At 36.3% G+C, this 11,117-nt stretch overlaps 1 protein-coding gene across 3 annotated transcripts; it reads left to right on the forward strand.

The window, feature by feature from the left end:
• The first annotated feature begins 5,268 nt into the window (after positions 1–5,268).
• On the forward strand, positions 5,269–10,733 carry LOC112169415 (beta-glucosidase BoGH3B). Of its 3 annotated transcripts, XM_024306438.2 has the most exons (9): positions 5,269–5,627; positions 5,718–5,922; positions 6,569–6,659; positions 7,490–7,635; positions 7,913–8,156; positions 8,602–8,706; positions 8,790–8,972; positions 9,202–9,403; positions 9,885–10,733. In XM_024306438.2, the coding sequence occupies exons 1-9, from the start codon at positions 5,459–5,461 to the stop codon at positions 10,382–10,384; spliced, it is 1,845 nt and encodes a 614-aa protein (XP_024162206.1). In that variant the 5' UTR covers positions 5,269–5,458; the 3' UTR covers positions 10,385–10,733. The 3 variants fall into 3 exon arrangements, with proteins under 3 accessions (XP_024162206.1, XP_024162207.1, XP_024162208.1); XM_024306439.2 differs by having other exon boundaries at positions 5,485–5,922; positions 6,577–6,659; XM_024306440.2 differs by lacking the exon at positions 6,569–6,659 and having other exon boundaries at positions 5,485–5,922.
• Positions 10,734–11,117: the final 384 nt, after the last annotated feature.

Consider the following 11,117-nt stretch of genomic DNA (forward strand, 5'->3'; position numbering starts at 1 on the left):
GTAAGTTTTATAACTTATATATATATATATACAGATCCTATCCAGAGTGGAGCTCCGCTTTGAAAATTTATGTGTGAAGTTCGAGTTTTTGGTCACTTTTTGGTCGCATACCCACATCTCGACCGTTCAGTTTTTAAGTACTAGTGTATAGATCGTCTCTGCAAATTTTCAGCCAAAATGATGATCGTTAAGGCATTGATAATAGCCTTAAAGCTAGTATGGTTCAGGTTGACAGATTCAGTCCGTCCATTGGTTTAAGCGAGTTAGATACCTTAACGATAATCAATTTGGCCGAAAATTTGCAGAGAGGATCTATACACTAGTACCTAAAAACTGAACGGTCGAGATGTGGATATGCAACCGAAAAGTGACCCAAAACTCGAACTTCACACGTTAATTTCAAAGCGGAGCTCCGCTCTGGATAGGATCTGTATATATATATATATATATATATATATATATTGCTCACCCATCTAGACGCAGGTGGTGACCACCACTGTACGTCAACACCACGCGTACTTACTCACTAACTCTGGTTAAATATTGTAAGTTATATATATATATATATATATATATATTTATCTCTCTCTCTCTCATGGGACGATTCATCCCCTCCAATGTATTGTTTCACCTTTTTATCTCTTCTGCCTTCTTCTTTCCTAATCAATCCTATCTCTTGCGAGCTGCATCTTACTTCAACCATTCTCGCCATTCTTCTACTACCTTCCAAAATTCATCTCGATTATCATCAATTTATCATTTTTTTTTTGTTGGTTTCTCGGCATATACTCTAGAGGCTCTTCATCAGTTATCATCAATTCATGCGAAATAATGCATGATCAATTGTGTTTATGTGGTTTCTGGGCATTTCAATTATCATCAATTCATCAAAAAATTTTAAACTTTGAAAATGACAAATTTCAATTTACTACCTTGTGTTTTGTGCTCAACATTATGTTACTCCCTCTCATTTTAATTTCATCAGCAACACCCATATACTCTTAATTGCCAAATTTTTTTGAGACATCCAACTTCGACGTTAATTGATGGCATGGCAAGGACTAACTAATTGAGTGGGCCTACATGATGGGCTAAATTCCCTTCCTATAATGTCCCTAATGGTGTTCCTATCAGATCATTCTTGCGAGTTGCATCTTCCTTCAACCATTCTCGCCTTCTGCTACTACTTTCCAAAATTATCTCGATTATCATCAATTCATCATGTTTTTTTTTGTTGGTATCTCGATATATACTCCAGAGGCTCTTCATCAGTTATCATCAATTCATGAGAAATAATGCATGATCAACTGTTTTTATGTGGTTTCTGGGTATTTCAATTATCATCAACATTTACTCTGAAAATGACAAATTTCAGTTTACTACCTTATGTTTTGCGCTCAACATTATGTTAGTCCTTCTCATTTTAATTTCATCAACAACACCTATGTACTGTTAATTTCAATCAACCATGCCAAATTTTTTTGAGACATCCAACTTCGATGTTAATTGATGGCATGGCAAGGACTAACTAATCGAGTGGGCCCACATGATGGGCTAAATTCCTTTCCTATAACGTCCCTAATGGTGTTCCTATCAGATCATTCTTGCGAGTTGCATCTTCCTTCAACCATTCTCGCCTTCTTCTACTACTTTCCAAAATTCATCTCGATTATCATCATTGTTGCTATGACATACTAAATTTTATCTTATTAATTATTCTATTGATTCGAATTTATATTATGGTTCAAAGAAAGGTTGAACAATTGAATTTCAATTGACTGATTATAGATCAAGACATTGACCAATATTATTATGATATATGTTAATAGGCGAAAACAAAATTGTTGAGAATAATTAACCATAAACATAAAGTGATTTTTATTATATCTTTATGTTTTTAGGAGATTATGAATGAGAACAAATTAGCTAGACAGAATAACAATCATTCATTTGAGTCAGTTTCTATTAGAAGATACTTGAGCATTGAAGATACAATGAGTTATTATCTTGTTTTGTGTTTGGGCTGCATTGGATTTGTTTTTTGTTTTATATTTTGTACATGCTAGGAAATCTATAGAAGTCATTCATAATAAAGTATATAGATTTTCATGAATCAATAAAAGTCTGTTGCTAAACTCAGGGCACGTTTACTTACTTTGAATGGGAGAGAATGACTACGGGGTAAAAACATTCCTGTGTTTACCAACACATAAAGGAATCGGAATGATTCCGAATAAAAGAATTCTTGCATTTACTAACACATGAAGGAATCCCACCTCCCTATCAGGAATCAGAATGGATATAGGTCCCACCTCCCTATCAGGAATCGATTCCTGAATACTCAGGAATTTGATTACGAAGGGGGAGTGGGTTTAGGAATCAATCCTCCGGAATTATTACCGATTCCTTTCTTCTCCCATTCCACTCGTCTCCGATTCATGATTATTTTCCATTCAAAGTAAGTAAACTTGTATCAATGGTTTTAAGAAATCAGTAATATTCTATCAACTTTTTAAAGAGTCCATGAATTTTTCAAAAAGTCTGTCATTTAAAAAACACAAATCCAAATAAAATACATCCCCTAAGTACGTTATCACCTATATAAATAAGGCTCGACATCCAGGTAATAAAATACATCCCCTCATTCCGATTCCTTCTTCTACACCTGACTAAAAGAGTTACCAACTTAGGCATCAGCGAGTTTTCTGCATGTAACCCCTCCTCTTCAAGCCGACAGTCAAACTTCTGAGTCAACGCTCAAAGGAAGCTTCTCGATTGTTTTGGTCATCTCCCGCTCCAGTTGGCATTCATTGGTGAGTCAAAATCCAATTCGGAATTTTTTGTCACTAACAGTTGCCTGAAGGGTTTGTGAAGAGAGTTGAAGGCAAAGGACTATTTATAAGCGGTTGCGCTCCTTAGTTGCAAATTCTCAAACATTAGGCGGTCAGAGGCTTTTATGACACACTGTGAGTGGAACTCGATGTTTATAGATGATATTTTTTTTCTTTGTCTTAGAAGATTGCAAGAAATGAAGAACTTTTGTTGGGTATGTTCAAGTTGTAATTTTTATTTAGTGTTTTCATGTAAGGATAAAATTGAAATTTAAGCAACTAATTTTCAGGGCTGGGTATACTTAGATTTTTGCTAGATTTATTTATTAACAGCCAAAAAAAAATATTTGAGGTAAGACATGTTGAGATAAGAATATCCTTTGAGAGAACTTCTATTCATACCTCCAAATTTGACATTTGGACCTCCCCACTTAATAGACCTCCAACTTATTTTTACAAATAATCAATTTGCTATCTACACCTCTCTAATTTTCCTATAATGCCCATCATCCAATAAAATCAATAAACCCCCCCCCCCCCCCCCCCCCCCCCCCCCCCCCCCCCCCCCCCCCCCCCCCCCCCCCCCCCCCTTTTTAATAGATTTTATTCACACTTTCAAAAATCAGTAGTTGGACTTCCTTCAATTTTCGAAGATTTGGAATTGCGGTAATTTTTTTTTTTTTTTGGAAGTTCATCCTCCATATTTGAGTAACAAAGGTGCTAGCAATTTTTCAATGAATTATCAGCTCTTGGTTAACGTAGGCAACAATACCATGTTTGCTCATCATCTCGTACAAATATGTTTTTCAAGTATTATTTTCATTGCATTTAGGTGTCATTGTCCCTAAACTGATTCTCTCCTACTTGTTTCCATAGCAACTTGAAATGAATATGGTCCTTTTGTTTTAAATATGTATGGGATAGTGGAGGAAATTACAATAATCAACCATGAGTCTAGTGCATTCTCCATAGATTTATATCAGAGGGTCGATTTTTTCATCATATCTATAGAATAGTTCCACATAAAATTGCTTTGCACTGATGATGTGCAGGAAGATCTTGTCGACCCATTGTTGATTATTGCGTTTGTCATATAAATGTGCTGGGGTGCTGCTTTTTGTCACCGCTCGTTGACATGTTTGATTGCATTCAGAATAAGTAGAGCTTTTATCAACTGAGGTGTCTTTTTATTTTTTTTCTTCTCTTCGATAAAAGAGGATAAAAGGATTTCACTCTACCCCTATGGTGACTCGAACCCAAGACCTAGATCCTAGGTAGTAGGCGATCTAATCACTGAGTTAACACCATTTCGTCCAACTGAGGTGTCTTTGTATTTCCTATCTTCTCTCCTTTTTTATTTTATATTTTATTTATCGCGCAGTGATAGATCTTGTAAATTGTCAGATGTGTGAGCATGAAAGTCTATCACTTTACGAGGACAAAGTCAAATTCAGAAAATTTTGACTACAACGTTAAATAACGTTTGACGATATATATTTTAGGGTTTATATTAGAGGAGAAAGTTTTTCCCAAGTTGAAGACTACTGTTATAAAGATAAGAAGAGATTTTTTTTTTTCCTTATTTGTGTCTTAATTGGTAATTTGATCTGAGTTGACAAAGTCAATTATTACTTGGAAAAAGATAGAGCTCCAAATAACAATTTTAGAGGTATGAATAAAAGGTTTCATCCTTGAAAGTATGTACCCCGACATAACTGTTAATTGTTAATGCTGTTATCAACAGAAGAAGGTATGAAGATACTTCCGTGATAATTTAAAAAAATTTAGGTACTAAAATTTAAAATGACTCTTAATCGGGGTATGATTGTTAAATCTTTTGTTTAAGTTTAGAAACGTCGCGGAACCGCACCATATTCAATATTATTTTTCTCAATATTTTGAAATTCACACCGACCGAAGGTTTCCGGAGGAATAAAAAAAGACGAAGGTATAAATATAATAATGCTGCATTAAACATCAAAAAAAAATATAAAAAAAAATAATAATAATAATGCTGCATTTCAACTATGGCGGCAACCGAGTTGTCAACTTCACCACACGTCCACACCTATCAGTTTTCCTACTTGGTCTCTTGCTGAAGAGCTTATTGGATACCTCCTCAAGATGAAAGACGTTGAGGACTTGAATTAGTGATCTCGATAAATAAAAAAATAGAAAGGTAAAAAGTAAAGAGAAACAACTTCACGGAAGTCAGAACCACATCATATTTCAAAAGGGTGGGGTTATTTCCACCCCCACCAAATACTTTGTTTATCCAATAATTAAATTTTTATCTGAAAACTTTCAATTTCACCTTAAAAAAATTTTAGATATATAAAAAAAAAAAATCGTTGTTCGGCAACCCCATACCTTCTAGTTTCTTTTTACCGTTTCTCAGTACTTTGAAATCATTGTTATTCTGGCTTCCGCTACCGAAAGGGAAAGGTGCGGTCACATTTTCCGGAGGAATAAAAAAAGATGAAGGTATAATAATCTGCATTTTAACTCTAGCGGCTACCGAGTTGTCAACTTCACCAGACCTATAAGTTCTCTTACCTGGTCTTTTACTGAAGAGCCTACTGGATATTAACCAAAAAAAAGAAGAACCTACTGGATACCTCCTCAAGATGGAAGAAGTTGAGGACTTGAATTACATATACAGAAACCGAAATGCACCCACTGAAGCTCGAGTCAAGGATCTCCTTTCTCGCATGAGTTTGGAAGAAAAGGTGGGCCAGATGACCCTGATAGAGCGTCGGGTCGCTACCCCTTCTGCCATTAGAGACTTCTCGATCGGTATATCTTGCTAGCTCTTTCTCTCTGTATCGTTTGTCATGTGAAAATGAGGGAGAGACTACTATATCCATGTATCTGGCTATATGCTAGGGAGTATATTCAGCGCTGCAGCAAGTGGGCCCTTCAAGAATGCCTTATCGGCGGACTGGGCCGACATGGTTGACGAGTTTCAGAGGTCTGCACTAGAAACCCGGCTCGGGATCCCACTGATGTATGGGAATGATGCGGTGCACGGGAGCAATAGTCTGCATGGTACCACTATATTTCCTCACAATATTGGTCTTGGAGCTACTGGGTTAGTGATCTTCTATCTCTTGTTATTGTTGCTGTGTTATTCGATTGCTCAGAAACTCCAGTTGTAACTAAAAGATAATCTGAAAAAAATGATCTTTCATTTTTTCCACTTCTTCCTTACCGTTATTATTGTACATATGTCCTAAGAATTGTTTTCAGACAGCGCTTTAATTAGGCAGAGCTTTTGTTTCAATATAACTTTATTGGCTATCCGATCAATTTTCGTTCTAAAACAAAAATCGATAATTCTCCAATCAAAATATTTTCTATCCAGATTTTTCTCTATATCTCTATTATCATTTTGTACTAGATCCTTATTGATAGGGATAATAGGAATACCTTCCATCATATAAAAAGATTTTCGTTTATTTCTGTTGGAATTCGAAAAAAAAAACTTACCTATCTAAATTGCTTATCAAAAAAAAAAAAAAAAAAAAAATTAATTTTCCTTATAATGCTGGTCTCTGAAAGACTGAAAGTCAGTAGGTTTTGTTTTCAATCTTGTTTCGTTGTAGTGATCGATTCTTTGCTTTGACATCAAGAACCAAAATTTTTCTAAGAAAGGAGATTTCAGCGACTTATTCTAAGCTTTTCAAAATTTAGTCCCTCCTTTTCCCACAATTTTGAACTATCTGACACTGTGACAGAGATGCAGATTTAGTTCAAAGGATTGGTGCGGCAACTGCTCTTGAAGTTAGGGCGAGTGGCATCCATTGGACTTTTGCTCCCTGTGTGGCTGTAAGTCATTATGGATTTACGGATGTAATCAGTGAATGCTAATTACGATTATATTTATTTGTTCTTGTTGGAGAGGAAAGATCCCACATTGGAAAAGTGACAAATAAAATATAACTTATAAGTGGGTGGATCTCACCCAATTGTACCGAGGCCTTTTGTGATTAAAACCCAACACCTATTGGGTGGTTAAGTTGGGACAATATCGGTACAATGGTGGGACACGGGCCACGCTTGTCGCTGTTTAACATGGTATCAGAGCGGGTCATTCTCCAATTGCGTCTCCACGTAGGCACGTATCATGAGCCCAAATTGGGGTTCCCTGTATTGCCATCGAAATTACCAAGTGTCCAATGTGGGCCTTGGATTGTATCGACCAAGTCTCTAATATGAGACTTGTGTCCCAATTTCCAATGTGGTTGCACGTGAGGGGGCGTGTTAGAGAGGAAAGATCCCACATTGGAAAAGTGACAAATAAAATATAACTTATAAGTGGGTCTGCACGTGAGGGGGCGTGTTAGAGAGGAAAGATCCCACATTGGAAAAGTGACAAATAAAATATAACTTATAAGTGGGTGGATCTCACTAAATTGTACCGATGCCTTTTGTGATTAAAACCCAACACCTATTGGGTGGTTAAGTTGGGACAATATCGGTACAATGGTGGGACACGGGCCACGCTTGTCGCTGTTTAACAGTTCTTTTACTCCTAAATCATAATATAGATTACATAGTTCATTGATCATCAGATTGCAATCAGTTTCTTTAGCAGAAAAAGATTGCAGTTGGGCATTTGACATTATCAATAAATTTAATTGAATGGGTTTTGGCAGGTATGCAGAGATCCCAGATGGGAAAGTTGCTTTCTGAGTTACAGTGAAGACACTGAAATTGTTAGGAAGATGACATCGATTATTTCAGGCTTGCAGGGGAAGCCGCCCCAAGGACATGAAAAGGGCTACCCTTTTGTAATGGGAAGGTAGAGAGGAATTGCCAAACACATTTGATCTTGTCTGAACTTGTTAAGGACAAAATATTATCTTTATAAATCATTTTCTAAAAGAAAAGTGAATTTTCGATCCACTTTTAAGTACCATGTCATGCTAATTAGGAAAAAGAACAAAATTAAAAAAGTACTTTTTAGGGCTATGTAAAAACATCCATGCCATGTATCTTTTGTACTCTCTTGTCCCATCTTATCACGTACTCTTAAATGTGAGAAATCGTTTTTTAATTTTACAATCTTATGATTCCAGAAACAACATTATTGCCTGTTCCAAGCATTTTGTTGGAGATGGGGGTACAGATAAAGGTGACAATGAGGGAAATACCATATCATCTTACAGTGACTTAGAGAGGATTCATATGGCACCTTATGTAGATTGTATTTCTCAAGGAGTTTCCAGTATCATGGCATCTTATTCCAGCTGGAATGGAGATAAGCTACATGCTCATCATTTTCTCCTGACAGAAATCTTGAAAGATAAGTTGGGTTTTAAGGTAAACAAGATAATGTGAACTTTTTTTTGTGAACAATATAAAACCAAGTACAAGAAAGTACATGTGGTGATTTGGCAGCCTATTCTAAAGTTTCTTCTGTTTACTCTAAACTACAACAGTATTGGTATTCGACATTTTCTTACAAATAGTACCATTTCATAGAAAATAATCAAAATACAGAACTGCATATTTTGATTGATTATCTCCTACGTGTGTGTGCGCGCGTGCTCGCGCGCTTCCCAGAGAATAATTTTGGTTCCCGTTGCTAATATTAAGATGATATGGCAAATTTGAATTTAATCAATAGTGACAGATTTTTCTTTGGTATTAGTCTATGAGACGCCACTTTCTCTGGTATATGGCGTGAATAGTTAGATGCAGTTGCTGTAACATTAGAAATCTCTATGTGTGAATACTTATCAGGGTATGCTCTGCGCGGCTGCAGGGAGTTGTGATTTCTAACCGGGATGGACTTAGCAGACTTAGCACACCTCGAGGGTCAGAGAGTCGTTCCTGCATTATATCTGCCATTAATGCTGGGATTGACATGGTAGATATTGAATTTCAATTCTAAGAACCAAGCTATTTGTTGCTTCCGTTGATTTTACTTTGTCTAATTGAGAAGGTTTACAGGTTATGGTGCCTTTCAGATTTAAAGATTTTGTGGATGATTTAGTATATCTGGTGAAAAATGAAGACGTACTAGAGTCCAGGATAGATGATGCTGTTGAAAGAATACTCAGAGTGAAGTTCGTTGCTGGTCTTTTTGAGCATCCCTTTTCTGATAGATCTTTGCTGGACCGAGTTGGTTGCAAGGTACTTACGTAAACAATGCAAAGTCATCCCATCTTATATTCCCCTGGTGTTATCATTTTAACGTTTCCCGCTGAGAATGTTCACTTTTTTTAAATAAAATATATGACTCCTACTTTGAGGAACAGCGCGAACATATTAAAGCTTCAGATTTACCAATCGTTTGTGGTAGACAGCCCAAAAACAATTTAATACCGAATTTGCATTTTTTATGGATATCAATATTGTGCAGCTGCATAGAGATCTAGCACGTGAAGCTGTTCGCAAGTCCTTGGTTCTGCTGAAGAATGGAAAGGAACCATGGAAACCTTTTCTTCCATTAGATAGAAAAGCGGAAAGAATACTTGTTTGTGGAACGCACGCTGATGATCTTGGATATCAGTGTGGAGAATGGACAGGTACTCGGGTTGTAAAAAGTGGAAGGATCACAATTGGTAAGTAATATTGATAAGGCTAGCTATATGTATTTATGTTTGATGCTCATAATAAAATAACGTGCATTTTGTATGATGTGGGATCTGATCTGAGTAGGATTTTACGTACAATAAGTTTTCCATTTCGTGTTATTTGAACCAAAACTTCTGTATATATTTACAAACCATCACAAAAGACAGGCTGTAAAAATCCTCTATTGTTGTAAGTGGGGAATCCAGCAATCTGTTACTCCTTGAATCATTTCTACAATGTTTTTTTATTTTATTTTGTTTCATTTTTTGTTTTGTTTTGTTTTTTGTTTTTTTTGTTTTTTTTTTTTTGTGGTGAAGAAATCTCGAATAAAGAACGTTTTCCTTTGCTTCCTAGATGGATTCCTTTGTTTCGCAACCATATAGTTAAGCCTTGGGCACGCTGACATTTTGAAGCTAGAACAAGAACTTCATAGATTGTAATTTTTCCTGTTTGTATTTCCATTTCTAGGCACAACCATCTTGGGAGCTATTAAGAAGGCAGTTGGAAACGAAACAGAAATAATTTATGAGAAATATCCATCAACGGACACCCTAGCACGTGAAGATATCTCTTTTGCAGTTGTTGCTGTTGGTGAAGCTCCAAATGCCGAGTTTTGGCATGCGACTGCCAAATTGGAGCTCGTGATCTCTTTTAATGGACCGGATGTCATAAGCTCAGTTGCTGACAGAATCCCAACATTGGTGATTCTGATATCTGGAAGACCCTTAACTGTAGAGCCAAGTCTCTTGGAAAAGATGGATGCACTTGTTGCTGCTTGGTTGCCTGGTAGTGAAGGAGAGGGAATTGCGGATGTCATCTTCGGAGATTATAATTTTGAGGGCCAACTACCGATGACATGGTTTAAAAGTGTTGAACAGCTCCCATCGAATGTTGGAAGTAGCTCATATGACCCTTTATATCCTGTTGGCTTTGGATTAACATGCAATAAGGAGAAAGTTATACAGTGAACAGGTTTTGACGATTAAGTCCGTTCTCAAATTCTGAGTAGACCAAGTTCCTTGAATCTGTATAAGGCGTTTAAAAAGAAGGGCTGTTCATTAATGGATGTCTGTCTTGTCAAATGTGTATCTCTCTAGTCTTGGTTTGGTGGGATTTGACTCCTCCCTTCATAGTTCATACCATCATCATGTAATAATAACTTTTTAGGTCTTCCACACAATCGTTTTCGCTAGTTTGTTTTGTGTTTATTTGTTATTACTCACCAGAGAGTATTGGCTTAGTCCTTCTCTCTTTGAAGATATTGGCTTATTTTTCTTTAAATAAACTTTGGGGCGCGAGAAGGAGGCTTATTGCCTATATTATCATATTCCTCTTTAAAAGGAGGTCTGTACTCAATTTTTGGGCGGTACCACATGTTGGTGAAAAGAACCCCTATGATTAATTTTTTTCATCTCTAGAGTTTGGTGGTGTATATCACATGTAGCATCATTTGAGCTGGAAAGATCATGACAAAGAGAACCAAGTTATTAACTACAAATTTGTTTCATTGGAATGTCAATCATTCCTTTAAATCAAATGAAATATTAGACAGCAAATGAGTCGATTGATGTGTTCGGTATCGACATTAAGGAGAAATTGATATATCTTTTTTTTTTTTTTTTTTTTTTTGAAATAGAAGTTGAATTCATTAGATCAACAGCAAATAGGCTGAAGTCTACCAAAACTTACATAAGAAATCCG

Source organism: Rosa chinensis, chromosome 6 (genome assembly GCF_002994745.2).
Source record: "Rosa chinensis cultivar Old Blush chromosome 6, RchiOBHm-V2, whole genome shotgun sequence".
Lineage (NCBI taxonomy): Eukaryota > Viridiplantae > Streptophyta > Magnoliopsida > Rosales > Rosaceae > Rosa > Rosa chinensis.

Bases quoted from the DNA above. Each gene is read 5' to 3' on its own strand.
- LOC112169415 (XM_024306438.2), top strand. From the start codon at position 5,459: ATGGAAGAAGTTGAGGACTTGAATTACATATACAGAAACCGAAATGCA. The intron at 8,973-9,201 runs GTACTTACGTAA...AATATTGTGCAG, and splicing joins TGGACCGAGTTGGTTGCAAG to CTGCATAGAGATCTAGCACG. The intron at 9,404-9,884 runs GTAAGTAATATT...TTCCATTTCTAG, and splicing joins AAGTGGAAGGATCACAATTG to GCACAACCATCTTGGGAGCT.